This window comes from Nanorana parkeri, unplaced genomic scaffold (assembly GCF_000935625.1).
Source record: "Nanorana parkeri isolate BGI_ZX_2015 unplaced genomic scaffold, ASM93562v1 scaffold2025, whole genome shotgun sequence".
Lineage (NCBI taxonomy): Eukaryota > Metazoa > Chordata > Amphibia > Anura > Dicroglossidae > Nanorana > Nanorana parkeri.
The window spans coordinates 47,110-62,710 of record NW_017308293.1 but is presented as its reverse complement, the minus strand read 5'-3'; the positions used below and the strand labels follow the sequence as shown (position 1 = coordinate 62,710).

The following is a 15,601-nucleotide window of genomic DNA, read 5'->3' as shown; positions in this document are numbered from 1 at the left end:
CCATGGACTTGCAGAGGCTTTGGAGGAGGCCGATAACATCAGGGTGAAGAGCAGCAGGTGCATGGAGTTCAGGTAAGTGAAGCACCCCTCCTAAGGCTGCGTTCACACCTGGGCGTTTTTCAGTGCTGATCGAAGCGCTGAAAAACGTCCAACGCTCAAAATAGTACTTGAGCTTCTTTGGGGCGGATTTCCGCGCGGATCCATTGACTTCCGCACATTAGATTTTGTAAAACGCGCGTCAAATTTGTGACCCCCAGAGATCTACTTCATCAGCTTCTGTAGCTGGAGAGTGACACTGAATGCAGGAAGTGGTGTATTATACATCACTTCCTGCATTCAGGGACTGAGAGGAGATCAAAGAGAGATTGTGTACCGAACTCCCATTTGATCTCCTGTCACAGAGCAGCCGTGCCGGTCCCGGCCGCATCGGGCACAGCGGATCTCAGGACCGGCAAGGCAGTGACACCTGCTCCTATACAAGTGGTCGGGCATCTCTAGAGACGCACGATCGATTGAATGTAAAGCTCCTGGCCGGCTGTGTAAATTACAACTCGTCGGGCTCTAGCGTCCTCTCGTCACAGACGAGAGGACGAGTGGATTTTTCAAGCCCTGATTATTGGTGTAGGTGGGGGCCTCACGTTTTGAGTTTCGCCTAAGGCCTCACAAAGTCTAGAGCCGCCTCTGGTTCAAGGGAGCTGGGCGTGTCCCACATTTGTATTTATGATTATCTGTTTTGTTGCCTTTTTGGCATATTTCGTTGGATTAAGATTTAAAATTGCAGCATTAGCCAGTCCGTGCAGACGGAGTCACTGACGGCTCATCTTTATCCCTAATGGGAGGGGATGGTCCGCATGTGCGACCTGTAAGGGCCGGATTGGTGTACCAGTCCGATGGGCCATACTGGGTTTATTTTATGGACCCCTCATGTGTTGACATTCTTTGTTCTGTCACTATGCAATGCATTGATGTCTGCAAAGTTATGTAACAATAAACAAATTATTTGAAAAAAAAATTCAAACAAATAATAAAAAATAAAGTTTATAAAATAAAATGAATACCAGTCCGATGGGCCATACTGGGGGGTAGACATGTGCACTGCCAAAAAATTTGTTTAGTTTCGTTTCGTTTTAAATTCGGATTTGTGTTATTTCGTTTTTCAGGATTCGTGTGTGAAAGTCAATTCGGATTCGGAATTCGGATTCGGACGAAATTCGGTAGCGTTAGTACGAACGTTCGTTTCGTTTTCTGTTCTTATTCGTTTCTTATTCGTTTCGTTCGTTTGCAGCAAAAGTGACATTTGAGGGGGAAAAAATATTTTTCTCCTTCTCTAATGTCACTTTGCTCCAACGAACGAAACGAATAAGAAACGAATAAGAAACGAATAAGAACAGAAAACGAAACGAACGTTCGTACTAACGCTACTGAATTTCGGAAATGGAAATTCGGATTCGTTTGCATTCGTTATGTCTGTAATTCGGAATTCGGATACTTCCGAATGTCCGAATTTCCGAAAATTCGTCCGAATTTCGATTCGGAACGAAACGAATCGCACATGTCTACTGGGGGGTATAGAATGCCTAATCGGTTTACAATGTCACCAAACTACGACATAATGTGAGATAGTTTGCGCTTATTCATATGTTCCAGATGTTTAAAGCACTTTGCCAGAGGTTTATTTTATGGACCCCTCATGTATTGACATTCTTTGTTCTGTCACTATGCAATGCATTGATGTCTGCAAAGTTATGTAACAATAAACAAATTATTTGAAAAAAAATGCAAACAAATAATAAAAAATAAAGTTTATAAAATAAAATTAAAAATAGAAAAAAACATTTTTTTGCTGTGTCATTTTAAATAAAAAAATGTTTTTAATTATATTATAATCTTCTGAACAACAGGAACAGACAGCAAAAGAACCGTGACCCTTCCCTATGCTATCCAAAACTAAAAAATTTTTTTGGCTAGAGTTACACTTAAAAAATTTACCTGATCCGACTTACATACAAATTTAACTTAAGTACAAACCTAAAGTCCCTATCTTGTATGTAACCTGTACTGTTAAAATATTTTTCAACCGTTGAAACAAGAACAAAATGAGCCAGTGGTATACCGCAGAATGCATATGTGTTAAGCTATCTGTCTGTCTGTCTCTGTTTGTCTGTCTACATATATCAGAAGTGTGGAATTCCTATCTCCCGACACCAGGGACATGCAGTTCTGGATGCTGGGAAAGTCGTTTTTTTGTACATCTAGCCCTGCTTCGGGCAAGCAGAGCTAAATGTACAGTAGGGAGCCGCTGCACGTTTTATACAAGTGATCTTATCAGATCACTTCTATCAATTGAGCAGCGATGTTGTCCAGCCGCCCCCCTGCTGTGGTTTTCGTGGTCATCCGCTCCTCCGGGGGCCCCGGGACCACGGCACATAAGATCAGCATAGAGAGTGTAGAGCAGAGCGAAAAAAGTCAGTTCTTCGTCTGCTGAGCGGAGAGCTGTAATCACAGCGCCACCTGTCTCAGCTGTCAGGAACTGCACAAAACATCTGCTCTGTGTTGGAGGGCAGGTTCCATAAAGAGAACCTGTCACCTCTAAACTATCACATAGGGGCTATGATGTGATAGGAATGAAATTAAGTGAACAAAAAACAGTAAAAAATAATAAATAAACATTTTTAAAAAAATTAAAAAGTTATAAAAAAGTAATAAAATATATATATAAAAAAAGTGATAAATGAAAACCAACCCCGCTGCTCTCTCCTTCTGCATGCAAATAAACACACGCGTAGGACATTGAGTGTGTGCGCTGAGTGATGCGCTATTCCACTGTGTGCCATATTGTGGTAGCCAGGCAGCAGAACTCTCTTGAACACTCAAACCCCCATTCCTCCCCAGCCATACTTGCCTTTCTGCAAACAGTCCTTACCCTCTGCCATGGCATTTTCACGAATACTTGTACTTGTGAAAATGCCCCGATTCTTACGGCCAATACTGGCCCTTTAAATTTTTAAACAGCAGCGGCTGTCTGAGGACTGGGACTGCCGGGGACCTTCAAGTAGCTGTCCATGACAGTGCCTGTCCGGTTCTATAGCTCCTCGTCCTCCTTCCCACCGCAGGCACAGCCATGGACAGCTCCACACTGTGCAGCAGGGGTTCCCAACCACCACCACTCACCAACTGGTCCGCAGTCTCCTGGTCAGTCGCGGGGCACCGTGGTCATGCTATGAGAGCAGAGCAGCGCGACTCTCTGTCAGCGCAGAGAGGGGAGCAGCATGGCCATGTCAGTGAGGAGACAGCATTAGAAGTGATTCCAAGTGGATGGACTGACAGCTCTGTACTGAGCCATGTTACAAGGTAATGACCCTGATAGTGTGTGCAGCCCTCTGTTACATGTCCTTCATATTACACCCACAGAAGCCTGGACTCCCCCTGTCTCATTGTATCTGAACCACACTAATCACTACCACACCACCAGCCCTAACACCAACACCCCCTCCCTGCCACCCCATTATTGTGCTCTGGGGATATCTGTATTGTGCTCTGGGGGACATCTGTATTGTGCTCTGGTGAGAAACCGCCCTAAAATCATCAGTCTGTGTTGTTTTAGCAAAAATGTGACATGTCCCTTTAAGAAAAAGTATCGGTAATTGGTATCGGGAAGTACCTGAGGGAAAGTACTTGTACTTGGTCCTAAAAAAGTTGCATCGGGACATCCCTAATATTAACATGTATATATGTATTAGGGATGTTCAGATACCAAGTTCCGTACTCGGTACAAGTACAAGTGCATGTACAGATACTTTTTGAGCTCCAAGACTACACTAGAGTAAAATTCAAAAGTTAGGAGGCAGCTGCCATTTTTAAGGAGCTCCCGGAATTTGTGCATCCCTGTTTTGATGTATGATTTTTTAAATAAATATATAGAGTCATGGCCAAAAATATTGGCACCCCTGCATTTCTGTCAGATAATGCACCACTTTGCGCAGAAAATTGTTGCAATTACAAAGGTTTAGGCATATTTATGTTTATTTCTTTTGTTTGTATTGGTATGACAAAAAAAAGTAGGAAAAAAAAGCCAAAGCTGACACATTCCACGCAAAACTCCAAAAATGGACTGTACAAAATTATTGGCACCTTCTCCAAATTGCAAAAATGGACTGTACAAAATTATTGGCACCTTCTCCAAATTGCAAGAAATAATTGCATTTCAAGCCTGTGATGCTCCTGTAATTTGTAATGTAACTCACCTGTATCAATTAACAGGTGCTAACAATATAGAAATCACACCTTTCTGTTGTGTGTCTCTGTGTGCCAAGAGAACGGAGCATGGAGAAGAGAACGAGCAGCAAAGAATTGTCTGAGGATTTAAGAACGAAAATTGTGGAAAAGCATGGACATCTCCAGAGATCTTAATGTTCCTGTGTCCACTGTGCGCAACATTGTCAAGAAGATTACAGCCCATGGCACTGTAGCTAATCTCCCTGGACATGGACGAAAGAGAACAATTGATGAAAAATTGCAACAAAGGATTGTTCAAATGGTGGAAAAAGACAAGTGAATAGATCACTTGTATTAAACGAGCAGCGGCTTCCATTGTACGTTTAGCTCTGCTTTAGCAGGGCTAAATGTACAAAAAACTAGGGATTCGCTCCATAAGACGCACACACATTTCCGCCCGCCTTTTGGGGGGAAAAAGTGCGTCCTATGGAGCGAAAAATACGGTACTTTCCCCGAGTGGAGATCCCAAAAAGAATACTAGATATCAACTATTAATTCCAAAATAGTATACATTTATTAACAACCTTATATGAAAAAATCATGAAAATCAAAAAAATGAATAAACAAACATACATTCAAAACATCCTAAAAACATTTTCCATACCAGCCATGGCTTCAGTATTATGTTGTGAGCATCTGTAAATCATATATCATGGATATTCAAGGTATTCATGAACATGATTCCAGCTAATCAAAATATCTGGGGGGTTATTCTCAAAGCTGCCGAGTGAATAACCCAGCCGAAGTGAAGTGAGCCGAACTACGTTTGGCTATTCACTGCGGCTCAGTACAGCTGAAATCAGGACTTCGACTCAGCCGATCCAACATCTGGATCGGCTGGGCAGAAGCTCCGGCACCTCACTCGCTGCCGTTCACCCCTGTTCACACCCCATTCACACAATAGCTGCATTCGGCTCGGCTATTCCGCTATAGAATAGAAAATAGTAGGAAAAAATATTTTAAAAATGGGCGGAGCTACCAGTGACAGCTAGATCCGCCCACCTGTTTCCTATTGGCCGGGACCTGCTAGAGTCTTCAAGCAGGTCCTGGCCAATGAATAACAACTGCGCGGAGCCGGCCGGCTGGCTCCGCCCAGTTCGTATTGTTTAATGATAGATCAGCGCCCCCAGGTCATTTGGGGACGCTGATCTGTCATTACAACTGGGCGTAGCCAGCCGTGAGATCCAGGCTGGCTCTGCCCAGCTGTCATTCGCAGGGCTTCGGCTGTCACTTCGGCTCAGTCGAGCAGAAGCATATGCCTTCGGTTCGGCTGAGCTGCTCGGCCGCATTCAGCTGCTGTACCGGCTATTGTGAATAGCCGGTACAGCAAACCCTCGATTCGACTGAACCGAAGGGCTCCGGCAGCCGAAGGGAGCCGAAAGATCAGCCGAAGCTACGGCTGGATACTTCGGCTCCTTCGTGAATAGCCCCCCTAGAGCATAACAATCAAAACCTGATCCGTCTAGGAGTCCACCTGGAATGTCCCCTCTTTATGCGTTTTATCCAATTCTGCGGACAGATACCAAAAATTTCCACCACGAAAAGGAACTTAATGCAGTGCAAGGCTGCGGTAAATAAAGCTAGCAGGGTCTTGTCCTGTATTAAGAAGGGGATGTATTGCAGGGACAAGTCTATAATTGTGCCTCTATATAGATTGTTGGTTTAGCCACATCTGGAGTACGCGGTCCAGTTTTGGTCGCCGGTACTGAGAAGGGATGTCCTTGAACTGGAGAGAGTCCAGCGGAGGGCAACAAAACTAATTAGGGGAATGGAGGACCAGAGCTATGAGACAAGGCTTCTGACCTTAAACATGTTTACGCTGGAATTAAGGAGATTAAGGGGGGATATGATTTTCATGTACAAGATGTTCAATGGTGACAGCAACATTGGCAACAAACTGTTTGAGATTAACTCCATTACAAAGACTAGAGGCCACCACCTAAAGTTGGTGGAGAAAAAATTCCAGCACAGTGGGCGAAGAGGGTTCTTTACAGTAAGAGCGGTTAAGGTCTGGAACTCACTGCCATCGGCAGTGATTTCAGCCTAGAGTGTAGATCTGTTCAAGAGATGTTTGGACAATTTCTTGAGGGACCATAATATCCAGGGATACCGGTATCCCTAAGAATGAGATGATGCGTGGACCTATATGGGTTGGACTTGATGGATGTATGTTTTTATTCAACCCCAAATACTATGTAACTATGTAATGAAAAAAATGTCTGTAATGACATATCAATGATTTTGAAGAACTTGTAGTTTCAATATATATAAAGAAAAGGACAAAAAGACCAACAGAAACAAATACCTACATACTCATTGTGCATTGATTAGATCATAATTGGCAATTTTCATCCACACAGGATCCCTTGGTATAGGGATAAGAATTCACTTGTCAAAAGGCAAAATGGTGCATGGGCAGCCACAGTATTGTATCTCATACACATGTGCACAGTTCGTATAGTTGCCTAAGACCGGCAATCTCTGGAAAGGCTGATACAATGTCTGCGTACCCGTATAATCAACAATATGTAAGTCTAAAAACAATATGTTTATTTCAAAGAAAAACCCCATCTATCAAATAACATGGATTTGCACTGACTTAGAAAGTGTTGTGCTGGTGTGCTGATGACATCTTTATTCAGACCTTCAGAGGAAAAAGCACACTGGTAGTGGTGAGGTGCAGTGGCGGACTTAAGGAACAAAGGGCCACGGTGCAAGATTTCCCCCCCCCCCAAAAAAAAATAACCCACAAACCCCCCAATCCACACCCCCTGAAGCAACCACAAAAAAATCACAGCGCTCGGCCGGCTGTCACACTTTCTTTCCACCTCAGTGGGACACAGAGCAGCACCAAGCGGGGAGGAAAGAAAGCAGAGATGCACAGCTGTATCGCAGGAAAATGGCACTTTCGGCATTTAGCCCAAAGTGCCATTTTCGTCCGATATGTTTTTTGCGGCTGACATATCGGTTATTGAACAACTTTTTCAATCAGCGATTATAATCGACTTAGTCGATTAGTTGTTGCAGCTCTACATTCATCCCCGATATCTGGGGACAAATTATGTCCCCGGGAACATAAAATAAAACATTTTTTTTAATACTTACCTGATCCCTGGATCCACCAACAAACGCAGCCTCCCGTCTCCCACGCTGTCAGAAGCTTGCGCACACTGTGTGCAGCTTCTGAGAAAATACGCTATTAGCGTAGCAAGGAAGCTGGCTGCGCATTTTGCATATTGGGAGATGTTTGATATTTAACCACTTGCTGTCCGGAGCATTTTCTTACTATTTGCGCACACATGATATAATATACATTTTTGGCTAGAAAACAGCTTCAAAGCCCCAAAACAATGATATACAGTATGTTCTGAAAGCAGAGGCCCTGTAGAGCCGTGTAGAATAAAAAAATGCTAGTTGCAATTTTTTATGTCGCACGGTTTTTGCGCAAATGTTTATCAAATCGGTATTTTTAGGAAAAGATAAACTAAATAAAAATTTAGTGCACAGAAACATAATATAATATAATACCCAATTTTTTGGTAAAATATGAAAGATGAGGTCACGTTGGGTAAATAGATAACAAACATGCCTTAAAATTACGTCCGCCCGTGAAGTTGCAAAAAACGCTAATACCCAAAATCTCCCATTTTTTAAAGGGAACACTTTAAACGCTTTTACCACTCATCAGTTTAGTGCCAGTCCTGGGCGCCGCACAAGGACAGCGGAGCCCGGGGAAACCCACGTCGTCCCCCTGGAGGGGGACGGGAGGGGGCCGCGCGGTACAAATGATTCAGCGGCTGTACAGGCGCCGGGTCACTTGCACATTAAAGGAGAACTATGAGGCGAGTTCTAGCCGATCTGTGACAATGAAACTGCCAAAGGTCGGCTCAATAGATTGGGAAGTGAGCGAACACATACCGTTGCACGCTCACTTCTCGATCCTGTTCCTGCAGAGAGCCGTGACTGTCCCTCACGACTCTCTGCAGGGATTCCCCCCCTCCTCTGTCCGGTCCTCCAGCGCTGAATGGCGGAACGGATGGGGGAGGGGGCGGGTACAGCTGGCTCTGCCTCTAGATAGGCAGAGACAGCTGTCACTCACGCAGCTGGGTGGATCCGGACAGTAATGTCGAGATCCATCCCGGTTGCGGCATCTCAGTATACCGCGAGCTGTAGCTCTCGGTATACTGAGCTTTGTGTGACGGGAGGACGCTAGTTTGTGTCCTCCCGTTACCCTTAGAAGAACTATGGGGAAAAGCCCTGGCCCCATAGTTCTCCTTTAACAGCCATTGCTGGCTGTTAAAAACGACACCAAGAACTTGTTCTTGTTTTAACCACTTCTGCGGGTCGCCGTTTATAGACATATTGCGGCCCAGAAGTGGTTGACCACTTGGTGACCGGGGTGTTTACATCACTTGCTGGCCAGGCCATTTTTCAGTATTCAGCGCTGCAGTACTTTGACTGACATTTATTTCATCATACAACGCTGTACTGAAATTAATTTTATATCATTTTTAGGGGACAGATAGAGCTTTCTTTTGGTGGTATTTAATCACCACTGGGTTTTAATTTTTTACTACTATAACTAAAAAAGTACCGAAAAAAAACAAAAAACTGTTTCCCTTTATTATATTAGGAAACATTTATTATTACCCAATTGATAAAATATAAAAAACGTATTCATCTTGGGTAAAAAGACACCAAACATGTCAAGCCTTAAAAATGTGCACGCCCACGAAATCGCAAAAAAAACTACTACACCCAAAATTGGCCATAGGCGACGCTTTAAAAGCTTTTACTGCTCATCAATTTAGTGTTAACAGTGATTGGAGGACCTAGAATTATTGCTCACACTCTGATGGTCGGAATAATATGTAACATGTGCGGCGTAATGGGCGCAATTGTAGTTTTTGCGTGTATGTTTTGTGACCAATTTTTTTTCTACTTTTTTTTTTGACACTTAACTTTACTGTTATCACATAGAAGGATAATAAGTCCTCTATGTGATATGAACTTACAATGGCAGACATCAGGGGTCGCTAAGGCCCCTAATATCACCTAGGGACCCCCAAAGAAGTTGATGAAACAGAGATCTGCTTCACCAGCTTCCCTCCAGCTTCTGTAGCCAGAGTGACAGCTGAATGCAAAAGTGATGTAATAAACATCACTTCCGCACTCACAGAACAGAGGTGATTGGAAGGAGATTGTGTACTGATCTCTCTCCGTACTCCCTCCCACCTGGATCGGACGCTTGGGATTGCGTCAACGGCGGTGATGACGGCCGGTAAGGAGAGAGGGGGGGGAGGGGCCGCACAGAAATGTACCTCATACAAGCGATCGGGGGTCTTTACCCACCACACTCAGAACCGCTGCTCCATGAGATAGAAGTGGGTGCAGCAGGTGTCAACGGGTCTCTTCCGTCAAAGTATAAGTAAAAGATAGACACCGGCACTCTAAAGCAAATCCAGTATGTCTATTTATTCACGTACTTGTTGCAAATGCAAAACACAAGATACAACGTTTCGGGGTCTCACAGGATTCCCTTTATCAGGCAAACAAGTGATTACAGACGCTGGACCGCTTGTATGTAAGCAGCCATCGCTGGCTGTTTAAAATTTTGGCAGTTTCCCACTCGTGCACACCAGGGAGCATATGTACGGGCACGAGGGACATTTTACGACGCCCACCCGCTGCCAGAAGGCTCCCGTCCGGCCGTTTTCTCTACGTTCGGCGGACAGGAGGTGGTTAAGATCGCAGTACTACCTGCATATGTTTTGCTGTTTTTGCATGCTCACCACACTGCTGAGGGAACCTTTACTTGCACCTGTGCGATTCAAGTCCTATAGATTCAGCACAGTTGGCTGGACCTTTATTTTGCCCCTGGCAGTTACTGAGTCCCGTGGGATCTAGGACAGCATAAGCCAAGCCATGAGGATAAGTAAATTAACTTTATGCTGGATATGTTGCTGTGATGAACTATGCCAGTTTGTGACATTCCTAAAAAAGACCTATCCAGGGTTTCTGCTGATGAGAACAGTCTGTATTGATCCCTGTGACATAACACCGATCAGGGTGGACAGAACACCTGTCAGGTTTTTATTGCCTTCTGTGTCCCCATTAGGGAGATTCACCCTCTCTATAAGTCCTAGTGACTGTTATCACTGAAAGTCAAAGAAAAGTAAAAATGTTTAATTGTCATCAGAACGGAAAGGGATGGGAAATCTTCCAATAGGGGCACTAATTCTGGTGGCCCTGCTGACCACCAGGGATTTTCCTTTCTTTGGAGGGAAATCCTCTCACTTCCTGTTGAGGCTATTGGAAAGAAAGCAAAGGGAAGTTTCCCCAATGGAACACAGATATCAAGTAAAAAGCTGACAGGCGTTAAAAACTGCCCCTTACTCTATCCAAAACAAAAATAAAAATCTGTAGCTTTAGTTCTACTTTAAGTGCAACAACTTCTTCACAGGAGAAGCTGAATTAGCTCTTTGACACTTGCAGCAGCAAAGTGCACTGAATTGTAGTTTTTATCAACCAAATATTATGTTGCTATAAGAATTTTTTAACTATGAAAAATTGTATTTAATGAGAATATTTGCTTATTACCACTTGCTACATATTTCTATAGGTTACTCATTGGGGCTACATTTTTGAGGGGTTCCAGGATAGCCTACAGTGCTGTAATTTTAATATAACATTGTCCATTTTAAAGTTTTCCTTTTTTTGGGATTGCAACAGAGGGGAGTTATTTAAACCTTTATGTATACATGTTTGTCATTGCATTTTTGTGTAACTAATAAAACATACATATAAAAGTGACAGGTTCTTTAACCTTGCCCCCCCCCCCCTTTTTTTTTGGTGTACTTATATTTGGTTATGAGTTGGCACCCATCACTACAGATTATGTGGAATCTGTTCCCTAGCAGGCTATCCCCCTTCAGTCTAAATGCTGCTGCCAGACTCATCTGCCTTACCAACTGTTCAGTGTCCGCCAATCTCTCTACTGGCTCCCACTTGCCCAATGAATAATAAATCAAAATACTACCAATAACTTACATAGCCATTTACAACTCTGCCCCAAACTACATCACCAACCTCATCTCAAAATGTCACCCAAACCATCCTCTGCTCCTCACAAGGTATCCTGCTCTCCAGCTCCCTCATTACCTCCCCTCATGCTCACCTCCAGGACTTCTCTAGAGCCTCTTCCATCCTCTGGAACTCCCTACCCCAATCTGTCCAATTATCTCCTACTCTGTCCACCTTTAGGGGATCCTTGACAACTCATCTCTTCAGGGAAGCCTATCCCACCTCAACATAATAACTGTCCTTTTAATTCTTCCCTAAGCTCATCCCACACAATTATTACCTTTTGTATCACTTGTACCTTTTGCTAGATTGTAAGCTCTGGAGAGCAGTGCCCTCCTAACCTTCCTGTATTGAAATTGTATTGTAACTGTATTGCCTTCCTCCATTTTGTTAAGCACTGTGGCTGCATACTGTTGGCACTATATAAATCCTGTATAATAATAAGTGAGTATGCCCCTGAAACCAGAATGTTTTGGTGACTAAAGCAAGAACATATCCCTCTCAGGAAGTTAAAAGTGGCTGTAGGAAGTGAGTAAAATGCAGGTGTGAGTGCCAGCAGGCAGGACAAATGAAGTTTCATAAAATACTTTCAATGTATATACCTGACCTGTGGAGGACTGTTTTTTTTTCTCTGCAAAAGTGTAAAAAACCCTTTAAAGGAAACCTGTACTGAGAGGATAATGCCCTGTTACCTGGCTACCTCAATGCTCCAATGGCTTTAATACTTTTTGAGGCACTGACCTGCAAGAAGTAAGCAGATCAGGAGTTTTGAATTCTCTCTTTCTCATCTGTCATCAGCTCAATGACTCTTTAAGTATTGAAGCAAAAGATAGCCAATCAACAAGGATTTTTGAAATAAGGGCAGCAGTGACAGCCCTTGTTTTTCTCCCAGTACAGATTTCCTTTTAATGTGTTTTCTGTTGTAAAACTTACAGTTTGGTGACAAAATTCCTCCTGTTTCTCGACATCCAGAATACCCAGATATGGCAGAGGCAGAAGTGGCAGAAAAGGCTGAGCTAGAGAAGCCTGATGTGTGCGTGTCTGGGCTAATGCAGCGTGGTCCTGTACCAAAACCATTGCAGTTCTCATATGTTCCAGATGATTGAGGGCTCTGGGCAACACACGTGGTACCTCCGCTTCCCAGAGAAGAGTCTGTACCCTCATTGTTTGCAGGCACTGAAGGGATAGGATCTATTGTGGAAAAAAAAACATTGTCAGTGACAATACAAAGGCATGGCTTTATATTGGCTGATTTGGGCTTTCCAACAAGAAGAATCACATTAATCATATGAGGACAGAGAGAGGCATACTGTTCTATGTTACTAATATAACTGTCCACTTAACGAACCACTTTTTTTTTACATAACATAGAAAGAAATTAGCTGAAAGTAAGTACTTTGAATGATTAAACTTGGAAGCAGTATTCTTGCATTTTATAGTAAGAAAGGTATATACATTTATTTATTATGGGTATTTATATAGCACCAACAATTTAAACAGCGCTTTACATAGTTGCACCTGCACATCAGTCCCTGCCCTCAAGGAGCTTACAACCTAAGGTCCCTATCTCACATGCATACATATGAGGGCCAATTTAGAAAGGAGCCAATTAACCTTCCAGCATGTCTTTGGACTGTGGGAGGAAAGCACAGAGAGAACATGCAAACTCTTTGGAGATAGTGTCCTGACTGGGATTTGAACCAGGCACCCTTAGTGCTGTAAGGCAGAAGTGGTCCACTGTGCTCCTTATATAATAACATGTATCATTGTACACAGTGGGGACTACTGTATATAGGTAAGAAAGAAATACTTAAGGGACACCAGTAGAGTTCACTCATGAAGAGCTACAAGAGCAAGACCCTCTCTATCTTGTTCTGTCCATCACACATTACCAATCATTAACTCCCCAGTGGAGCAATAGCAAAATCCAAAGCCCTCAACTGCGCCAATTCTTGCCACAGCTCTTTCCTTGGCCCGCAGTCCACAGGCTCTCCCTACTACCATCTAGCTGGCAGATCACACACCAACATTACCACTAGGGATGTCCCGATACCACTTTTTCAAGACCAAGTACAAGTACTGTCCCTCCTGTACTTGCCGATACCAATTACCGATACTTTTTCTTAACCCCTTCATGACTGAGGCCCTTTTTTCCATTTTTGCACCCATGTTATATTCCACATTTTAGGCCTGAAAATGACGTAAAACCCCCCAACATTATATATTTTCTGAATGCCAAGACCCTATAGAATAAAATGGTGGTAGTTGAAAATTTTTATGTTGCGCAATATTAGCGCAACTCCTTATTAAACCCCAAAATTTAGTGACAAATTTAATTAAATGCCCCAAAACACAACAAATTACCCATTTTTTTAATGAAATATAAAAGATGAGGTTACAACGAGTAAAACGATACCCAACATGCCCATTTTACAGATTGCGTGCGACCGTGAAACGGCGAAAAACTGCAGTACCCCAAAAAATCAATAAAAGACACTTTAAAAGCCCCCACAGGTCATCAATTTAGATTAAAAAAAAACCCTACAGCCACCAATCTCTTTCATACGACCTGTTCCTGATTTCAGTCACGTCTCGCTCTTTCCACACGATCCTTTTCTTCTCAGTCCTGCTCCCTCTGCCACAGCTTGCACTCTCTCACTTTTCTTCTTCAGTCACTTCTCCTCTCTTGCAGCTGGAACACTCGTCCTTCAATTTGTTCGTGTGCACCGCACACCGCACACTCTGGCCTCCCGCTCGGCCCCCCAACCTCTGGTCCCACACACCCTTGCGTCTCCTTGTCCGTCTGTCCGTACCGCTTTTAGGTCCCTTCCTCCGGTCCGGTCTCCCGCCTTCAGGTCCCGTCCTCCGGTCCGGTCTCCCGCCTTCAGGTCCCGTCCTCCGGTCCCGATGTCTGGTCCGCCCCTCACCGGATCGGCCATTGCATGGATCCTCTCCTCTCTCTCGTGTCCCTCCGGTCCTGAATCTCCGGTCCCGCACCGCACCGGCTCCCTGCGTGCGCTTACTGCACGACTTCCAGTTCACAGGTCACAGCACCTGACAGCACCTCAGCACCGCCTCGTCCTTGTTACAAAGTCCTTGTAACAAGTCATGAAAATCTGTGATGAAAATGTTTGCTTTTGGTGATGTATCTCAGTGACAGATGTCGGTGCTCCTTATGTGATATATTTATAAAATCTGCACTCATGGGTGGAAATGGAGTGTAATCAAAAGCTGCTCCTTATGTGTTTAATAATATTGCCCTCACCAGACGTACACAGAAGTTTTCCCTCTAATTCAATACACCTAGGTGTGAACCCAGCCTAAATGAAAGAAGAGAAGGCTGATTCTGTGTGAAGGCAAGATTTACAGCTTCTCCCCTCTCCTCCCCTTGAGCACACCGAACGGACATTCTCTTCTTTCAATGAGAGTGAAAACTGCAGCGTACGTCGGGTGACTGCATTACACATAAGGAGCACGGACATCTCACACTTTGTGATATATTACCAAAAGCAAACAGTTTTACCGCGTTGAAAAGGAGGGGACACGGAGGAGCAGCAGCTAATGTACAGGGGCGAGGGGGGCAGCGGAGGAACTCACAGCCGGAGTCTCTTCTCTCTTCTTGTGCTGGCTACAGAGGTCTGTGAAAGGGACACAGAACTCTGAAGCCAGCACCAGCATGGAGAAGAGACTGTCCACACATAACACTTACCGCCCGCCATGCTGTCACACTTCCGTCCGAAGAGGTCAGAGCGGAGAGGGAGCCTGCATTTGGTGTAGAGGTTTTACGGGGGAGGGCTATGTGGGTCAATGGCCGAAGCTAGTTAAAAAAAAAATGTAAAGGGCCGGTATCTGATCTATGCATCGGGGGATTTCTTTGACTTCATGTATAAAGTCGTAGATTCACCCTTAACTGAAGTGGGCCACTCCCTCACCTGTACTCCCATAAACCTTTCCTACAGCCATGGGTAGACCATAACCCTTGAGGTGTTGCTTTAGCAACCTCTTTTTCCTCTGCCTCCTGCAATGCCCTTTCAACTCATTCATCACATAAAACACAAACAAATCACCATCATGTGTGCCTCCCCATGTTGCTTTGCAAGCCTTGTGTTGACACCCAGGAAGGGTTGTCCACCTTAGTTAAAGTTATACAAGTATTTTTTATCTTACCTAGGCCAGCTACCTTGTGCGACTAACCCCCACCCCCAGCATCTGCATTGGGCACTGCCCCCTCCCAACATGTGCT

General features: G+C 44.1%; 1 protein-coding gene across 1 annotated transcript in view; it reads right to left on the bottom strand.

The window, feature by feature from the left end:
• LOC108800438 (SRSF protein kinase 3-like) overlaps window positions 1-14,297 on the bottom strand; it is an 81,308-nt gene extending 67,011 nt beyond the window's left edge. Inside the window, exons 1-2 of the mRNA XM_018572423.1 lie at window positions 14,126-14,297; window positions 12,292-12,549 (exon numbers count right to left, since the gene is read on the bottom strand). Of these exons, the coding sequence (XP_018427925.1) occupies window positions 12,292-12,549; window positions 14,126-14,297 (430 nt within the window). The remainder of the gene's footprint in view (window positions 1-12,291; window positions 12,550-14,125) is intronic.
• Between the last annotated feature and the right edge of the window lie 1,304 nt (window positions 14,298-15,601).